The sequence below is a fragment of the Peromyscus eremicus genome, chromosome 5, assembly GCF_949786415.1.
Source record: "Peromyscus eremicus chromosome 5, PerEre_H2_v1, whole genome shotgun sequence".
NCBI classification, from domain to species: Eukaryota; Metazoa; Chordata; class Mammalia; order Rodentia; family Cricetidae; genus Peromyscus; species Peromyscus eremicus.
The window spans coordinates 22,073,584-22,094,294 of NC_081420.1; the positions used below are offsets into that span (position 1 = coordinate 22,073,584).

Below are 20,711 nucleotides of genomic sequence, written 5' to 3' on the forward strand. Positions count from 1 at the left end.
TATACTATGTCCCCCAGTTTTTATTAAGTGTAATCCTAACCCCACCACACATACAGAGCAAGAGAGTTCCTGTTCTTCCTATGTAAGGTACTTATTACTCTTCTATAAATGAGGCATTTTAAATCCCAGAGCCTAATTTAGGCCACTCTCTAAGCAGTTAGCACTCCGGAATCAAAGACTGCTGAGACGTGTACATGTACAACACAATCCTACCACAACATGAGTTAGAAGGTCGTGTTCTGTGACTTATGAGGCAAGAACTTTCTTAGAAGGGTTGAAGAATGCAACATGCATTTCAGACTTCTTCTTACAAAATTTATAAGAAAAATTTCAAATGATATTTTATGACATACAAGTGACAATGTGTTTGAATCCATATAAATAGAGTATGATGTACAGGGAAAACCATTAAAAGGGTGAAAGTCACTGAAAAGTATGCACCCTCCAAGTCTATTTGAGTCCTTAGAACAGCTCAGCTAGTCTTCCATTAAGAAGACTATTGTTTTTCACATAAATTAAATAACAACACATAGACATATTAAAGCCCCAAGTCCCAGAAACACTCAGCTTTAAAAACCAAATGCCTTCCTTAGTACTGAAAGCCTGGTGTTCGGCATTCATACGGGAGTGAGCATGACAAAACAAAGTCTGACTATGTTACCTGAATCCATGTCAAGTATATTCACAGCACTCACCTACATCTACACTTGCAAACTGTCACATGATCGATGTTAACAGAAAGAAAAGTTTGGCACATAGATCAGTTTCTCAAAACGTCCCTGTAACTTAACACAACACTGTTGAGAACGATGATTTCACACCAATGTTAACCTGATTGGCAGCTAAACAAGGTGCTTTTTCTTGCAGCTTCACAGAGTGTCCTGTGCACCTTGCCTGGGATGGAGGCACGTAAGGTGCAGTGCGGTAGTGCAATCGCTTGAACGCCAGAGGGCAGGCTTTCCACACGGCTCAAGTCTTCCCTAGGTTTGGACTTGTACAATTTCATTTCAGCTGGTTAACAACGCCATTTCCGGGGAAGCTGTACATCTATTTCCTTAGTTAAGAAGACATTCCCTCAGAACCTCAAAGTGTCGCGAGGATCCTTGAAAAGGAGATGATAAGTGTCAGTACAGTCTGCCCCACGCCCCACACCAGGGCTTCCAGGGGAGCCATGTTCTTCCCAGCCACTCTGTAGATGCCTGCCACTGCTGCACCTGTGAGGGAAGCAGAGCACAGGGTCACCAGGGCACCACCTGCCACACAGCTGCTGCAAAGGTCACCTTTCAGTTTACCAAAGCAGAATACTTCAACACATCCTCGCTCTTCTATGTGACTGGTTAAAAGTTACTACCTTTACTACACAACACATAATCACTGAATTCAAGAATGGCTTTTTCAACTCAGTTATAATACACAGCTTATGCTCTCATCCCTTTTAATGTGAGAACTGTTTTAACAACTGCCACTTGTATTTTACTCCAGAATAAACTCTCATCCCCTTTCATTCATATATATACATATGGTATGTGTATGCGCACACACACACACACACACACACACACACACACACACACACACACACGAAAGGAAAGAATTAGGTGCTGCCCTGGAACTCTATGCACTAATTCTAGCCAGTAGTCATGGCATGGAAAAGCCTATCAGTGTCTCACAACACAACTAATGGTATTGGAATAACTCAGTAGCCACCTGGAAGAAATAGACTGAAATTTCTACCTCATACCATTCCATCAGGTAGACTAAAGAACAAAATGCTAAAAATAAATAAAACCACAACTATAAACTATGAAACACAAGCGAATGGATTTAGTATCCTAGGAAAGAGGTGACCTTAAAACCATGGTGGTGGGGGAAGGGAGGAGAAAGGAAGAAAAAGAAAAGAAGGGGGCAGGGAGTAGTAGAAAAGAGAAAAGAAAAAGGACCAGGCACAGTGGCGTACACCTTTAATCACAGCTCTCACGAAGCAGAAGCAGATGGTTCTCAGTGAGTCCCAGGCCAGCCAGGGTTACACAGGTTACACAGTGAGATCCTTCCTCAAAAGTCAAACAAATGTGGTCTGGAGAAATGGCTCAATGGCTAACAGCACTGGCTGCTTTTGCAAAGAACCTGGGTTTAATTCTTAGCACCCACACAGGGGCTCATGACTACCTGTAACTCCAAGGGACCCAACACCCTCTTCTGGCCTCCATGGGCATCAGGCACACAAGTTGTGCACACACATACATACACACACACACACACACACACACACACACACACACAATTTAAATGAAACAGCAGAAGCCCTAGATGCAGAGAATGAGCTCTGCACTCCAGAGGCAGCATTGTTGTGCCTAGGAGCCCACGCTTCTGTCTTTAACTTTCTGAACTTTCCTGACACTCTTGGACCAGCCCTTGATAAGAGCTGTGCATATTTTACTCTTTCTACTTTGTGCAGTAATTTGGATTGGGGGGTAAATATTCTTTAAAATTTTGGTGGGGTGACCTGAATAGCACATTTAGGTCTGGAGATGGGGGAAGGGGGCCCTTCAGCATTTCAAAGATTTAAAAGTGTTTCTATTCCATTAGTGCTTTCTATTTCTCCGAATGCCAATTTTGACGAATTTTAAATTTTTAAATTCTTTATTCTTTACTAAACTTTGGTTGTTTCCTCAGTCCTGGTCTGTATTTGACTGTCTTAACACTGAGCCTGTCAGCAGTCTATATCTCTCCAGAGCACCAAGTCTTTGTGAATCCTAACTAAATACAACTAGCCAAGCATCACAGTATTTCCTCAACCAATACAACTAAAGTATGACCAAAAAGCACATGCACACCAGTTGTAAGATGATGTTTGGGATTTAAGCAAAACACACAGCCCTCCCACTGAGGAAAACAGTTTAATCTCTAATGAAAGGGTAGGTAAGTTCTGTAAGTGAACATGTCACATATCCTAACATTCCAGAGCTTCCCAAGAAAGTTCTAACAAAAACCACACTCGTGCTTTTGAGGGAATTTAGCAGACATACTCTAAAATTCACATGAAGAAACAGTTCATGAACAGCTAACTTTGAATTACCTAGAACACATGACACCATACCACCTCCATGACACACTACAAAACCAGAGGCCTAGGAAATGTGGCCTTGCCGAGAGATGGATCCTTGGGCCTTGAGAATACAGCAATTCAGAAGGCGGCACCCACAGACTGATCAGCAACTGGTGAGTTACTTCAGTGGGTGCTGGGGTGAATAGTGACTTACCATGTATGAGGGGGTCCCACCTAATGCTAAAACCAGAGGTAGACTTGGGCCAGGACTGAGTCCAGACACCTGTTTCTCTGAATAGTTTTCTCTGAATAGTGATGTCCGTTCATTTTCCCACATCTAGGCTTTGTGCTGCAACAGCAGGCTGGAGTAACTGGGATCACTGCCTCCCGAGTCTGAAACATTTACCATCTGTCCCTTTAGGAAGATTTTTGATGACTCCTGCTCTAGATGAATTAAAGACATTACTATAAGAAATAAAGATATAAAATAAAGAATATATATCAAAGTGCCTTTTTTTTCTGGTGTGAGACAGAATTTCTTAAAGCCCCAAATTATAAACCATAAGTGGGGAAAAAAAACCTGTAAGCTGATTATATTGCTATTTAAACATTTCTACTCAATAAACTCACTGGATAAAGGGCACTGGTAAGAGCCTGGGAAAAGGTATTTGCAAAGCCCCATACCGGGTGAAGCTCTCAGCCTGAACATATGAGAAGCAGCTGTAATGGAGTCAGAGGGAAACAGGTGCATCCAAAGGAAAGCACAGAGTTAAGCGATGTGTACAGGGGAAAACTCAGAATTGCGGGTGAAGGAAGAGATGCTTAGATCCACCAGTATACAGAGAAACGCAAATTAAATCAATAAAAAGCTGTTACTCTACACCTTTAGATTGGCTTAAATGTTTATAAAAGATTAGCCAGCTAAAATTGGGCACTATATAGAAATAAATACATTTTGTTTTCTTTTTAAAATTTTATTTGTAATGGGGCATGGTGGCGAATGCCTTTAATCCTAATCGTCCAGAGACAGAGGCAGGCAAATCTTCAAGTTCCAAGATAGCCAGAGCTACAAAGAGAAACCCTGTCTCAAAACAAACAAACAAACAAACAAACAAAAGATAAACCCTTTATGTATGTGGTGGCGTGCGGGGGGGTGGGGTGGGGGATGACACGGGGACGACGACACAGGACAGGTTGTGTGTGCCCACGTGTAGAGGTAGAGGAGGATGCTGGCGTCCTGGGTACCCTCTACTGTCACTCTGCTTTATTCCCTTGAGACACTGAACCCCACTGAACCGGAAGCACACCACTTTGCAGCTAGGCTATCTAAGCAAGGGTCAGTGAGCCCCTAACCTCCAAAGCCCCCACCCCTCACCAGTGCCGGGGCTCCAGGCTTGCATGGCCATACCCGGGGTTTTGCATGGGAGCTGGGGACCAACTCAGGCCCTCCCATTTACGCAGCAAGTATTCACACCCACTGAGCCCCCTTCCTAACACCACCCCTGTTTTGGGTTTAAATCAATCTGGCAGTATCAATATTAACCAGCATGAGAAAAACAAGCAAACAGAAAACCCAACCACACATCACTTTTTCTTGGAAATAAAATCTAAGTAACAAATACAGTGCATATATGCCAATATTCATCCCATCAGTGTCTTACTGTTAAGAATATTCAGCAACTGTTAAGTTCAGTGTAGAGCTATGTATAAGCCACCAACAAGCTACATTAAGAAAAGACATAGAGGGGCTGGAGAGATGGCCCAGTGGGCAAAAGCACTGGCAGCTGCCCCTCCAGAGGACCTGGGTTTGAGTGGTGGCGCATGGCCACCTGTAAATCTAGTTCCAGGGATCTGACGTGCTTCTGGCCTCTATAGATAATGCATGCACACAGTGCACAGATGTATGGGCAGGCAAAACACCAAAAGGAATCTCTTAAAAGGGAAAATAAAAACAAGCATTTGCAGGAAAAAAATCCAACTTTTCTGGTTAGCCTTTCAAAACCCTTTAGCAGTCACCCCAGTCTCTTTCCAGATGACTCTCCTATGACCCTAACAGCCGGACCTGGGCCTGGGCCCTCATTTCAAACCTGACCTGTGACAAGGTAGACAAGAAACCACAGGATAAGGTCTCACAATGCCCCCAAATAAGCCAACCCAGGAAACCAAACAGTAAAGACGGGATTAAAGGAGAAAGACAGAGAGAAATCACTCTTTCCCACATGTTTCATTACGGTTGATGTCAGGAGACAACACAGGTAGACAGACCGCTTCCCTCTTCAGACAAGATATGCTAATCCCTCTGGAACCGGGTGTACTATAAAGGTAAGGCCTTCCTCGTACTGTGGCCAGAATCAACTCTAAGAACTCTCTCGTGGAGAACCCCAAAACAGATGCCGTGTAGCAGTGAGCTGTCCCCGTGGGTGCCACTTAAGTGTATGAGAAGTCCCCAGCTATAAGCACAACCTAGTAAGAAAGCAGTGTGGGGCTCCCAGGATGCAACTGGCTTCTGCTCAATCAGCAGCCTCAGAAACCAGAACTCTGAAGAGCAGGGTAGAGTAGGGCCAAGTTCAGTGTCAGGGGAACAAACCCAGGTGACGTGCAAGAGACAGTTCAGAAAACTCGTACGTTTCCTGGAGCAGAGAAGTTTTGTCACAATATGTGGTACAGGAAGAAACGCAATTCTAGGCTGTTGTCACAGGCAGATGACCCTACAGATTCAAAAGCCATAGTTTCCTGTTCTTAAATGACAATTGTTACTGACGTATTTTAGTGCCCACCTTCCTTCCTTAGTAAACAGTAGGTGTCTTTAAAGCAGAAACTACTTTTTCTATAAAACACTTTCAGACTGAACCACTCTGCCCCCTGCCAGTGCCATTCCCCATGAAACCCCAGAGTAAATCTTCACACAGTGAAGTGCAGCTATCTGTCTGGTGAGTTCGTAAACTCCTCTTTGTCTTTAAGGCCCTGGGATGTAAAGTGCTGAGGAGGAGTCTACATGAAAGACAAGGCTTCTTTTACCCTAAGGACAGTACTGACCCAAACAATTGCATATAAAATTACATCCTTCAAAGACCCAAGTCGACTTACTAGTAATCATAGCTCCAGTCACAGAGGCCAGAAAGCCGACGCTGACAGCAATGACGGAGATCACTCTGCCCTGCCTGTGCCTCTGCAGCATCACAAACATCAGCACGCCTGCAGCACCGTGGACAAACAGAGAGGAGAAGAGAGCCCAGAGGAAGATCCAGTACCACATCTCTGAAAGGAAAGAACAGTGTTAGTCCTGCTGCAGAAATACAGATCAGAAGACCAGTCAGCAAACAGTGAGCAGCCAGGGCTGGGGAGAAGCCTGAACAAGCCCCACATATACAAAGGCCTAGCCTGCTGTCTGACTCATGGTATTACTGAGAAAGTTAGTGACTACCATTAATGCTAGTGCTTGAAGGGGAAGAATTCCTTCATGATCTCAGAAGGTGAAGGCCATACTGCCATGTCCTCTCCATATCCCATTTACAAAGCAACCCATCAGCTTGTCTCCTGTCTTGTAATAATCTTACCCAGGACTTTGATAATCCTTTACGCTTTCTTCAACATGCTCCCAATGGGCTGTTCACTGTTGTCTTCCTATCCAGGGACAGAGCACACCCTATAGTCCATCTTTCTAGCCGTCACTTCCTTTCTTCCAGGCCTTTGCTGCCTCCCATACCATCTACACACTTCACATGGATATTGATGCCCTGCACTGGTATAACTCCACCTCCCTGGCCATACCTAAGAGGCACATGCAACAGAGGCAGCAGCTGCTCCAGGTGGGGCCAATCCTTCCCTTTCCCCGGGAATTCTTAATGGGAATGCACTGACTCTCCTCCATCTTTGGCTAACTGAAGTTAAACCTATTTCCTCTGCATACAGTGCAAGCCACAGTACAGAAAGAAAGAAAGAAAGAAAGAAAGAAAGAAAGAAAGAAAGAAAGAAAGAAAGAAAGAAAGAAAGAAAGAAAGAAAGAAAGAAAGAAAGAAAGAAAGAAAACAGATCCATCAAAGACAGGAAGCCACCAAGTCTAGTATTTCAGTGACTTCTGAGGTCTGTCACATTACCATCCTTAAATAGACTTAACATCCCAGTTTCTCTATACTAAAACACTTGTTTCATGGGAAGTAATTCAGAGAAGGTTCCTTATAACTGAAAAGCTGTCTACCATGTTTAGCCACCCTTGAGAGGGTCCTCTTTGGTATGTAGATATTCTACAAGGAAGGATTTCCTCTGATGTTTATGCTACTTGTATTTTCTGTCAGGTCATTACAAAGAGACACATTTTTAAAAATAAGCCCTATTTATCCAAACAATTTGTAATGGTGCAATTACCACAAAAAACGAACAAACAAACAAAAAACAGTATGGCAGTTCCTCAAAAACCTAAGAGCAGAATCACCATATGGTCCAATGCCGTTTCTCAGTATATATCTGTGTTGGTTAGGTTTTATTGTCAATGTGACGAAACCCAGAGTCACCTGAGGAAAAGGAACCTTAATTGAAGAATTGCCCAGATCAGACGCCCTGTTTGTGAGGAATTGTCTTGATTGATAGCTGTTTCAAGAGGGCACAGCCCACTATGGGTGGCACCATCCCTAGACTGTGTAAGAAAGGTAGCTGGGGACTGGAGAGATAGCTCAGCAGTTAAGAGCAAATTGCTTCCTAGCACCTACATGGTAGCTCACAATGTTTTCAAACTCCAGTTCAGGGGCTCCAATGCCCTTTTCTGGCATCCATGGGCACCTGGTACACATACCTACATGCAAGCAAAATACTCACACTCATAAAATAAAAATAAATAAACTTTAAGAAAGCTAGCTGACCAGTTACAATGCCAAAGTGAATAAGGGAAGTCTTACAAAGTCCCAACCCTAGATGAAGAGCTATAGTCAATTAATGACTGCTGAGAGAAGGAAAAAAATCATTCAGAGATGATCCTCTTAAATGGTTATCCAACACCAAGTGGTCAGCCCTAAAAACATATACAAACAAAACTAAGTGGACTCAGCAGGTTCGATTTATATACTGTATACATGTAACAAAAAGAACTAAAGAAAAAGAGGAAAATGTTTTGGTAATTAGTAAAGAAGGGAGGGAGAGAAAGAGGGAGGAAGATATCGAGATAGCTGAGGATGAGCACAACAATGGACTGTGATCTGGAAGTATAAGACAAACTCTTTTCTCCCTTTGGGTGGTTTTGGTCATGGTTTTCGTCACAGCAATAGAATGAAACAACAGAAATTAGTAATAAAAAAAAGTAGGAGGACTGTGTTACTTTTTGGACTGTTTCATTGGAGAATTTGGCTGGGAAAGTTGTTGAATGTTGGAAGCAGAACTTAATGGGCTTTAGTGGAAGATAATGCTGAGAGATATGTCAATAGTAGAGGCCTGGATTATGAGGAAGCGGGGGAATGGATAGAGGCCACTCGTGTGGTATTTGACAAAGAATCTGGCTGTGTTCTGCTCCTGCCCTGAAAACTTCTATGAGGCCAGAATAAAGAGCACTGGACTCATTTATTAAGCAGGAAATTTCAGGACAGCATAGCACCAGGCCTAGGTTATTACTGATTACTTTGATGCAAGCCTACCATGAAGAAAAGCAACAGGCAGAAAGAAAAAAATGTGCAGCTTGGAGAGGAAGTGAGTGGCAGGAAATGTAATAATACTGCAGTAAGGTCATTTGCTGAAAAAGGTTGTGACTGTTGACAAACATCACTAAAGGGAAGCTTTACTGGGATGAGGGGGACTCTGAGGACAAGGCCTCACCTAGCTAACATACACCATGTGACAGGAGAAAGCCTAAGGGGTTCTGTCCCCAGAAAACAAACACTTAGGTAAGTTCATCCACAGCTTCAGCACACAGAAGCATCTATAGCTGTGTTCCAAGGGAAGGCCCAGGGTCCATTTCACACTGGCAGCTGACCTTGGCAGTGCCATCCACTTGGTCTGCTTTTTGATGTATGAAAGACGCACAATCAAGGAAGTCATGGGTTCTTCCTTCACAGTTTCAGAGAGCTGCTGTATCTGTCAGGGTTCTCTAGAGGAACAAACTGATAAAATGAACCTATACATACATTAACAGGAGATTTTTTTAACATCTGGCTAGTCCAACAACAGCTGTCTCCTGAAGAAAAGTCAAGAATCCTGTAGTTGTTCAGTTCACAAGGCTGGCTGTCTCAGCAGTCCCAGGCTGGTGCTAGAGTCTCATGGAAATTCTAGAGAGCTGCCTGTCTATACTGGAATCCCAAAGTAGGTTCTAATATCAGCAAAGGAATGCCTCAGCAGCAGGAGAGATGAACTTGCCAGCAAGAGTGACAAGCATGCAAAGAACAAAAGTTCCCTTCTTCAATGTCATCTTATGTGCAAAGCCACCAGAAGGTGTGGCCTGGATTTCGAGTGGGTTTTCCAACTTCAAATGATTCAGACTTAAGGTGGATCTTCCATATTAAATGATCCAATCAAGAAAAATCCTTCACAGGTACGCCCAGCTGTGTGGTTTTAGTTACTCTAGATTCAGCCACGCTTTGAGTCTTAGAAGAGACTTTGAACTTTTGAACAGGAAAGTATCTACTCCAGTAAAGACAAAGCATCCTTCCCACAGTGGAAGTGGCCCAATGTAGTCAACTGCCATCAGGTCGCTGGCTGGTCACCCCAGGAAATGGTGCCATTTTGGGGACTCAGTGTTGGGTTTCTACTGTTGGAAAGTCTCACACTCAGCAGCAGCTATAGCCAGGTTAGCTTTGGTGAGTGGAGGTCCATATGTTGAGCCCATGCATAACATCCATCTCTGCCACCATGACCACTCTGTTCATGGGCCCACTGGGCAATGACAAGGATGGCTAGGGAAAGAGGCTGACTGTCCACAGAACTGTTTAATCCTATCTACTTGATTATTGAACTCCTCTTTTGCTGAAGTCACCTTTTGCTGAGCATTTACATGGGACACACATGTCTTCACATCCTTCGCCCATTTGGAGAGATCTATCCACATACTTCTTCCCCAGATGTCTTTCTCACCAATTTTCCAATCTTGCTCTTTCCAAGTCCCTGACCACCCAACCAATCCTTTGGCTATAGCCCACAAATCAGTGAACAATCAGACATCTGGCTATTTCTCCTTCCAAACAAAATGTCTGATGTGTACTGCCTGAAGTTCTACTCACTGTGGAGATTTCCCTTCGCTGGTGTCTTTCAGGGTTGTCCCTAGAGAGGGGTTGTTGGAATGCTCCAGCTTCCACTTCTGGTGATGCCTGTATAATGTGCAGAACCATCGATAAACCAGGTCCTAGTCTTCTCTTCCTCAGTCAACTGCTCATAGAGCACACTTCATGAGGCTATAGGTACATGCTTGGGAACAAACAACATTGTAACAGGAGCAGAAACGATAGGCATTTGGACAACTTCTTCATGTAACTTGCTTGTGCCTTTATGACCTGCTTGGACTCTATCACATACGTACCACTTCCATTTGATAATGGATTGCTGATGTGCACATCCTACTTTATGGCTTAGTGGGTCAGATAACACCCAGCTCATGATGGGCAGTTCAGGTAGCATGGCAACTTGGTGGCCCATTACAGTTTCCATGAAGGCCCAAAAGCAGGCCAAGAGCTGTCTCTCAAAGGGAGAATAGTTGTTTGCAGATGATGGTAGAGCCCTGCTCCAAAATCCCAAAGGTCTCTTCTATAATTCACCTATAGAGGCCTGCCAAAGGCTCCAGACAGCATCCCTATCTGCCACTGACATCTCAAGTACCATCGGGTCTGCTAGATCATATGGTCCAACTGGTAAAGCAGCCTGCACAGCAGCCTGGATCTGTTACAGAACAGAGTCTTCTCTTATTCCAGGACCCATACAAAGCTAGCAACTTTCCAAGTCACTTGGTATATGGGCCAGAGTAACACACCCAAGTGAGGAATATGCTGACTCTGAGGGAATGCTTCCAAGAAGATTTTAGCTCGATGATGCTGGTCTCTTGTTAATCACAGCTAATAGCTCAGCCCCAGCTGACCAGCATCAACTATCCCAGTAAAGCAAAGGTGTTACTTCAACGGTTCTGGTATCTTGTTAATCATAGCAGTTTCTTCAGTCCCAGCCTACCAGAACCATAAATTCTTAACTCAAAATAACAAATGGCCCTGACAGTCATTAGGGATTCTCAAACTTCCCTCTGAAACTTCACAAGCCAGGCCTCTACTGTCCACACTGCTCTCAACATTCTTATTTTCCAAGCTCTCATAGAACAGCTCACCAAGCTTTGAATGGTAAACGGCTTTTCCATCCTAAAGTTCCAAAGTCCTTCCACAATCCTCGCATGGTCAAGTCTGTCACAGCAATACCCCATTCCTGGTACCAAATCTGTCTTAGTTAGGGTTATTATTGATGTGATGAAACACCATGACCAAAGCAACTTGGGGAAGAAAGGGTTTATTTGGCTTACATTTCCAAATCAGTGTTCACCACTTAAGGAAGTCAGGACAGAAACTCAAATAAGGCAGGAACCTGGAGGCAAGAGTCGATGCAAAGGCCACGAAGGAGTACTGATTATTGGATTACTCTTCTTGACCTACTCAGCCTGTTTTCTTACAGAACCCAGGACCACTAGCCCAGGAATGGTACCACTTACAATGGGCTGGGTTCTTCCCCATCAATCACTAAGTAAGAAAACGCCCTGCAGGCTTGCCTATAGCCTGATCTTAAGGTGGCATTTTCTCAACTGAGGTTCCCTCCTCTGTGATCACTCTAGCTCTTGTCAAGTTGATATAAAACTAGCCAGCAGTCCCCCCTATACACATCCTTCATCTGGTTACTCTGAATCACATCCCCTATAATATACAGGGAAATACTAAGTATCTCTACAAGTCTGTGGGCCACTTAGTAAATAACCAAATCCCAAGTGGAGGACATAGAAATCCCTAATTTACCTCTGGTCAGAAGTATTGATTAGGACAGGAGACTGAAACCAGCTAGGTAATTTTGGGGCAGGTCCCCCAAAGTAAAGAATTCTATGGTCCTTGGTCACAAGAAAGTCCTGGTTTCTTATCTCCTCCTAAATGAGCACCCTGCCTGCAGGCTGCGCATGAGAGGGTGTCCCAAACTCTAGTCCAGACATTAATCTCCTCTGGTGAACAGCTTTGGAGCTGGAACTCCAGGTTTTCTTGGTGAAAATAAGTTATATCTATTCCCCAATTTCAGCCTATCTCCTAAATGCATTTAGGTCCCCATTCTTGAAGGGGGAATGTTACAGGAGCCTTAAAGGTCACTGAGGATGGAACCTCTCCATAATAGAATCTATTCTGGCCCTGGGTAGAGACATGCCATTCTGATCTGTGCCAAAAGTTACAATAGTATATAGTGTTGTCTCCTCCTTTAAGAGTTAATCCAGCTGGTCCTGTCAATTACCGGGCCAAGAGGCCACCCCTCAGGAAGACTCATTTACCCATGTAAAAGAGATAGACAGAAGGAGTAATTATCATCTTAATGGGATGATGGACTTTTTTCCCCAGAAACCTCCTACTCTTCGAGCAGTCACTTAGAGAGCCACCAGCACGCAGCTAACCCTTCCTACTTCCTGAATCACCTGCTCATGTAGAGCCGGAAAGTACTCATTCAGGAGGAGAGAAGAAACCCAAGAATCAAAGGTGACTTCTGTTTCCAGCCAAAGACAAGAGCTGAACTGTTCACCGCCTAGTAACTCCTTCTTTTCCTCTCTTCCTTCGACACTCTGTGCTTCTTTCCTTTTCCTCTGAAGACACACACCCTGCTCTTTGTCGTGGGCTCTTGTCTGCCCTGTGGCTGCTTGCTACCCTAAGGCATGTTTCCTCTCTTCTAATTCTCATCTCCTTCCTCCTGACAGATGCTAAGATTTCCAGCTCGCCTTCCCTACTATTTTGTTTAAAAAAAACTTTAATAAAATTATCTTGAAACTGCTTTCTGCGCTTGTTCTTAAAATTTGTATTCACAAGACTACAAGTCCAAAGAGGAGACACTAATTTCCTGAGTAACATGTGGCCTCTCAGCTGGGGCTTCCCAAAACATCCAGTATGGGGAAAATCCAGACTTGAACTGGCATCTGGAGTGAGCCAGTCCTCTGGGACTGACCCCTTAACTTGTGGGATCGGGTGTTAACTCCAGGTGGAATGTCAGAGCTGAACTGAATTATAGAACACCTAGCTGATGCCTTGAAGAACTGCTTGGTACATTGGTCACAATCTTCCCTGTGAGAGCAGAGGAAACAATTAATGGGTTTCATCATATGTTTATTTTTTTAATCATTATTTTTAAGAGATAAGTAAGTTAAAATGTATAAAACATGGATATAAATTTTTAACAGTTGTTTTTAAGTCAAGAATGATAAAGAAATTAAAAACCAAAAACCTGTCTTGAAAATGAAGAAGGGTACAAAAGGGCAGCCTAAGACATACCCGTGGCAAAGGGGCTGCTCTTCACTGTGTGTCAGTAAACACATTGTGAGTGATAAAGATGACACACTACTACACATGCACATACACAGAGAAACACACACACACACACACACACACACACACACACACACACACACACACACGAGAACAAGTACATACACAATTCTGGAGGATGCCAAGTACAGTTGGCAGACCGAATCAGTATTAGTATCTCAGCTTCAGCCCTCTGTGGGCTTTGAAGACAACCCATCAGGCCAGCTGGATAAAGGGCTAACCAGCTCTCCTACATATTATTTCCTACCGTCACTGTGGAGCTGTAATTATCTCAGAATGAAAAGCTTAATCATGAGGAAAAGGCGGCCAGAAATACAGGGGGAAAAAAAGTGAGAACATGGACTTTCTCCTGCCACACACAGAGAACGGATTCAGAAAACTTGAAATCATTCCAAGGAAGAGACAGCTGATGTACTTTTCAATGTGTGTTAAATACCACATGTACCTCACAACAATAAAAGGCAGTGACACTGATCATTAAGGAAAAATAGACAAATCTTGACTTTTAAAGGTTTTTCTCTTTCAACTTTCAGGAAAATCGTGCTTTCATTCCATGGTCATGCTAGAACAAACAACTTTGATTAGAGTAAGTTGCATAAGAATTCAAAAATTTAACTAGCTCAGTAGATATCTGTATATTAAAGGACATACTTTCTCAAAGTGAACCTAATAGAGTGAGAATGTAAGGAAAGGGTAAGTGTCACTGGGAAGTGCCTTCCACATCCTACTCAGGGTAAGCACGGTCTCATGGTGGTCACAAACACTCCACTAACAGAAGTCAACAAAACCCTGTATCCCCCACCCATATACATACACTTAGGAAAGCTCAATAGATTTACTTTCCCCTGAAGGCCTCTTCCATGTCCTAGTAATACACAAGGGAATAATTCTTGACTACAGTTAACACATATCTAACATAAAAGTGGGGTTATTTGCCCACTGAATACATTAACTCTACATAATAAATGCACTTAATAAGGAAAGGAGAATTTCAAGCTTAATGTTTCATAAAGATCCAAGATGTCCAAAGATCAATATACTAAAATACAACCTCAAGAGGTCCTGAGAACCAGCCCAGGGTCATCTGTTAAGCTAACTTTCTCTGAACAAACTACTCCAAAATTGAGTTTATTTTCATGGTTCCTTTTTACCCTCTCTTAATTGTACTATACCATTCATCTTAGAAAACACTGACCTCTGTTGCTAATATTTAATTAGGTTAAGTTGAGAGCTACTACCATTGCTTTTAATTTCCTGACATTTCAACATGACCTTCTGGGCAAGCAAGTCTGTATGAGGACTCACTCCCCAGTGGCAATCACAGGAACCTATAATTGGCTCAAATGAAGAGAACTGCAGGACCGTAATGACAGGTGCCCATAGCCCTAGGGAAGAATGATGCCAAATAGAGAACCTCAGCCTTTTCCTAGTTTGTTGTTTCCACCAAACAATGTATCTCTAGAATGTATTCAGTCGAAAAAGTTATCTCTGAGTATTTATATCAAAACTATCATATTAGTTAACAAAACTCTGCTCTGATATGGTATGCAGTATAATGGAATTGAAAGCACTAATCTCATTTGATCACATCACATATTTTGAGTAAATGCCAGCCAAACATATGACATCCTCTTGTGGTCTTGGGCCTTTCTTATATGGCTCTAGGTATTGACCTGACTGGAGCCAGGAAAGAAAGAGAAAAACGACTAATACAAAGACACACAGAAAAGCAGGGACTGGGTAGGCCAGTCTCTGATGGAGAAGCCACAGCACCCCAGAAGCTCGGCATGTTTATTATATACAGTTGAACAAGGAGGCAGGATTATTGCATACAGCTGAACAAGGAGGCAGAGTTATTGCATAGAATTGAACAAGGAGGCAGGGTTATTGCATAGAGTTGAACAAAGAGGCAGGGTTATTGCATACAGCTGAACAAAGAGGCAGGGTTATTGCATACAGCTGAACAGGGAGGCAGGGTTATTACATATAACTAAACAGGGAGGCAGGATTATTGCATACAGCTGAACAGGGAGGCAAGTTTAGCTAATCTCCAAATAGCCAACGTCTGGCTGACAGGCAGTATTCACAACCCTAAAAGTCCCTATTCCCCTTGCTGAGCTTAACAAAATCAGGACCTGCTGACGTGTGAGCACTGGCCTGGACCACTATGCTGTATCAGAGGCAGCTGACAGCAATGTCTGCTGTGTCGGAGATGGAACAGTGTAGCTTCCAAGCACTCGGAGAATTGAGAGAACTGGAAGGAGGTAACTGTTTAAGTTCCATAGCTAATGTCAACATGCAGAGCCCCACCCCACCCTTACTTCTGTCTGCCCATCTCCCAACAAGCTCCTCCATCTGGGCAATAAAGGAAGGCGGCCACATCAGGTGACATTGCTAGTGCTAAACAAAATACAAAACAAAGAGCTAAAAAATACAACACACAAAGTAAACACTTGGAAGCGCCTCATGTAAAAGAAATCACCATCACTCACTGGAAGGGGCATGTCTTCTCCCAGAACACAACCAGCCTTCTTAGTCACCTGCCACAGGCACAACTATCTGTAATCATCATCTTAAACTAACGATTAAACACATCACTGCAGTGTGTTTGCTTCCTTTTTGGTGAGATCTGAGAATTATAATTTGTTCTAGTTTCCAAACAACACTAGAAATAGCCCTGCTCCCATCTGTAATATCCCTCAGCCCTGGTTACCAAGTCACTCATTAGCCTCTATGTTTTTGTATTTAATCTGAACAAACATGGTATATGATAAATTAATCTCTTGAGACATCTAGAAAACACTGAGTAAAAATATGTCAAAGAAAGGTAGACACTGGATGATCCTGCTTGTTAGAAATCAACCAAAGACTTGTTATTAGATAAGATGAATGACGGGTAACATTATTTTAGAATCTTCACTGTTGAACAGTCTGAGATACTTCTGAACATTCGTAATGAAAATACAGTTTTTAAAAATTAGGCTTTATTATATTTTTTAATTCATCAAAAGATAAAATAAGGTGATGGCAAGGTTTTTTTTTTTATTCCAGAGAATCCAAACATATAGAAATTGGTCCCACTACATTGCTAACAGCAGAAACTTCTGATCTTGTAACGCATTGATTACACTACGGGATACAATGCATTTATAATTTGGTAAGACTCCCTAGATTAGGGCTAATAAATGAGCCATATCTGCTCCACACTATCTCTGAACAATCTATGGCTAAAAGTAATTGTGCCTTTAAAGAAGATCTTTTAAAATCCAAAGAGCAAAATTTCAAAAATTCCTACGTGAACCCCAGAATGTATGCTCAGACCATCCATGGGTGCTATCATGCTACAGAGGCGGACTGAGTACGTGAACACCAGAATGTATGCTCAGACCATCCACGGGTGCTATCATGCTACAGAGGCGGACTGAGTATGTGAACACCAGAATGTATGCTCAGACCATCCACGGGTGCTATCATGCTACAGAGGCGGACTGAGTATGTGAACACCAGAATGTATGCTCAGACCATCCACCGGTGCTATCATGCTACAGAGGCGGACTGAGTAGTGTGACACACAGCAAATGGCTCAGCAAGCCAAACATGTTTAGTAAATTTACTTCTTCCAGAATAAGGATTTGTTTTAGAGCAGTGCTTCTCAACTGAACTCCAACAACCTATCACAGGGGTTACCTAAGACCATCAGAAAACACAGATATTTACATTACAATTCATAACAGTAGTAAAATTAGTTACAAAATAACAAAATAATTTTGGGGGTCACCACGACAAACTGTATCAAAGTTCTGAAGCATTAGGAAGGTTGCCAACCACTGCTTTAGAGAACTGTGGAGTTTTGTTGGTGTTGCAGTCATTTGGGGGTCTTGTGCCTTGTACATAACAACCACAAACTGGGCGCTGGGATTTTTCTAATGTTTCCCAGTTGATTTTTCTGTACAGCCAAGCATGAGAAATCACGATGTTCAAATCACACAACTGTATGTGACTATAAAAACTCTGTTTGACCAAAGCCAAAAACTGTTGGGAGATGAGGTGTGTTGGAGCCAAAACAGGTAGGGACTGGAGTGTTACAGATTCTAAAGAATGTGCACTTTATTGTGACGGTGGAAGGTCCGGTGCAGCCCACTGAAAAAGCTTTTGATTTTTAAATTTTGGACAATTTCATGTGTGCATACAATGCATTATAATATTCACTTCCATTACCCTCTATCATCTCCCCCTTCTGCTGACTCCCCTTCTTCCCACCTAGTCCCCCTATTCTCATATCTCCCTCTCTCCGTCTTCCTCCCATTCCCTTTGTGTGTGTGCATGTGCGTGTGTGTGTGCCTGTGTGTGTGGTGTGTGGTGTCCAAGTGTAGCCACAGCCCCTGTATGTTCATGATTGTAACGGCCCTGCCACATCTTCTATCTACTGCAGATTTTAAGAGAAGAAGTTACATAACCAAACTCAATTTGTAAAAACACCACTCTGGTAGAGACAGGAAACTGAGACAGGAGCAGATGAGCAAAAGTGAGATGTCACAAGTCCAAAGAATGTTATGGCCTGGACTTGGGTACTGGCCTTGAGATTGAAAAAAAACTTGAGAAATATTTGGGAGGACCACTGGTCCATTCTGGATGAGGAGACAAGAGAGATATCATATCTGGCCTCCTGGATTTCTAGAAAGGATTAGTGATAGGTAAGAGCATACGGATTACACAATGGAAAAGCATGTTTGGTCTATTCACAACACTATCAAAAATGTGAGCGAAAGACGAGAAATAAAACTAAATGCAAGAAAATGTCAGGTAGACAAGGTAGCTATTATGTAACCTACACTTTTATATGGCTTTATTTTAGTTTATATAGCATATTTTCCCTTAATTGTAGCATCTATTTTGTCATACTTTAAAATCTAGGTTTACTCAAACAGTAAATGTGATTCAGAATTTAGGCTACAGAAAGCTAAGAGAATTATCACTCAGATATAGATATATTACAAAATCAAAACTTCTCCTTAGCTCATAAGGAGGGTCTTAGGCAACAAAGTCAGTCGAAAGACACCTCCACCTCCATAGATGGGCACCGCCTAGGGGAGTAAGAAGAAACCAGATCTGTGTGTTAACTGCCATTCGACTAAAATGACAGAGGGAGAAACAGGCGTGTGCTGTTCTCTCCTGGGTGTGCCCTGGAAAGACTGGGTGGTAAGGAGGAGGCTAGAAAAGCCTCCTGGTGATGGAGATAGTGTAGGCCAGATAGGTGATCACAGTCTGCCTCTAGGGATCCTTTTACACAAAGCAAACCCCTTCACCAATGGGAGAGCAGCAAACCTTGTCACCCTCCAGAGATGAAAATATACTGCTGCTGCAGTATAGAGAAGGGTAAAAGGAAAAAGTTCTACCCTCAGGGGAGAAGCACAAGACTGTTCATGAACCAGGAGCCTACACCAAGCAGGGGTCAGTTACCGCTGAAGGCACCAGAAACTCCGACCCAAGACCAAGCATAGACAAAAGCCAAGTTAGCCCACCATCGTTTGGAAAGGTAGGAATGCTGGGAAGGCTCTAACCCCAGTTCCCCAGTATACCAAGCATGACCAGAATCCCCACAATGAGCCTAGTACTGAGTCACAAGCAACAGCTCGGCAGTGGGCTAGTGCATGAGGGGTCCCAGTGCAGGCAGGCATGCAGAGATGACTGGAAGCTGGCAATGGAGCACTAAGCAGAGAGCAGCCCTGTAGCACCAGGTCCCATCTCAAGCACAAGACAACAGCAGCAGCCTCCAGAGAATGTGAGGCATGTGGTACAGCAAGGGTAACCAGAGCAAGAGCTTTTAAGAGCTAGGCAGAAACTCTTAGAGTTAAAAGGAAACACTATGACCGAAGTTGAACAAAACATGTTAGATAGAAAAAAATGCCATCAATGGGCTCATCAAGAGACTTGAGGCAGCTGGGCAAAGAACTGAGGTACTTAAAGATATACCAGAAGAAATTATTAAAACTAAAACAGAAGAGAAAAAAAGACAGTGGAAAAGAAGTATACATCCAAGAACTCCTTCAAAGAACTTATGTAATAGGGATCCAAAAGAGACAACAGAAAAAAACAAAACAAAGCAAAAAAAAAAAAAAAAAAAAAAAAAAGATATTTGAAGATATAGTGACCAAAGACAGCAAGCCACAAAGCCAAGACTCTCAGAATCCAAAGCCAGACAAACAGTACTCCTTCCCTCCACAGCAAAATCGTTGAATCGGAAGCCAGTGTCACCCAGAGGAAAATCAAAGGGAGGAAGACAGGCAGGCAGATACCTATATCCAGCAAAAATGTCACAATGAAGATTTTTTTCTTTCTTCTTCTGCTTTTTTCTTTTTGGAAGGAGAACTTAGGAGAGCCACCTGCCAGCACTTGTGCTAAAGACAGGAAAGGACGTTCTTTGGCCACTGGCACTGTACTAGACAGAAGAGCCACTGTCATGAAGAAGGGCTGACAGGCTAAAGCAGCACAGATACAAGTCTTCCTGTCACTCAAAAGAACTCCGGTCTCCACCCGCTTGAAGCGTCCTTTAACATACAAGCCTGCTTAGATGGCTAATAGCTCTCCACTTTTGCTTCTTAGGAGACGAAAACCACAAATTTTTAAAGTCAGCTCTGGCACCTTCAACAGCTGCTTACCACACTGCCTTTTCAAAGTTATGGCAATACTGTTTATTACCCACTTAGACTAAATTACCCTCTTGCTTGCTAATTCTATAATTTCAAAATCGTAAATTACAATATGCAGCACTGAACAGTAAAAGGGAATCTTTAGAAAAACAGGATTTTCATTACAATAATCACAGTTTCACTTGCTTTAAAATGTTAAGGTTATTTAAAGTAACTTAAAAACTGCTCAACATTAAAGCTACGGCAGTATCGCCTTATATTGATCACTCATTCAGAAAAGCATATGGAATAATTATTTAAAAGTCTGAATCTACATGAAGGTGGAATAGATGAATTATAGAAGACTTCCATGCTATTACTTCTATGCCCTCAAGCTACTTAACTTATATATGCGATGCTTTAAAAAAAGTAGTAATACTACCACATGATTTTTAAATCAAACACTGACCTAAAAGCAATCTTAATAATAGGTAAGATTTTTCAGTCTCATCATATAGGGTTATT

The 20,711-nt window shown here is 42.7% G+C and overlaps 1 protein-coding gene across 1 annotated transcript in view; it reads right to left on the reverse strand.

Moving 5' to 3' along the window:
• Nucleotides 1-997: 997 nt before the first annotated feature.
• Nucleotides 998-20,711, reverse strand: part of Tmem170b (transmembrane protein 170B) — a 29,169-nt gene continuing 9,455 nt past the window's right edge. Inside the window, exons 2-3 of the mRNA XM_059263128.1 lie at nt 6,134-6,304; nt 998-1,214 (exon numbers count right to left, since the gene is read on the reverse strand). Of these exons, the coding sequence (XP_059119111.1) occupies nt 1,084-1,214; nt 6,134-6,304 (302 nt within the window). The 3' untranslated portion in view covers nt 998-1,083. The remainder of the gene's footprint in view (nt 1,215-6,133; nt 6,305-20,711) is intronic.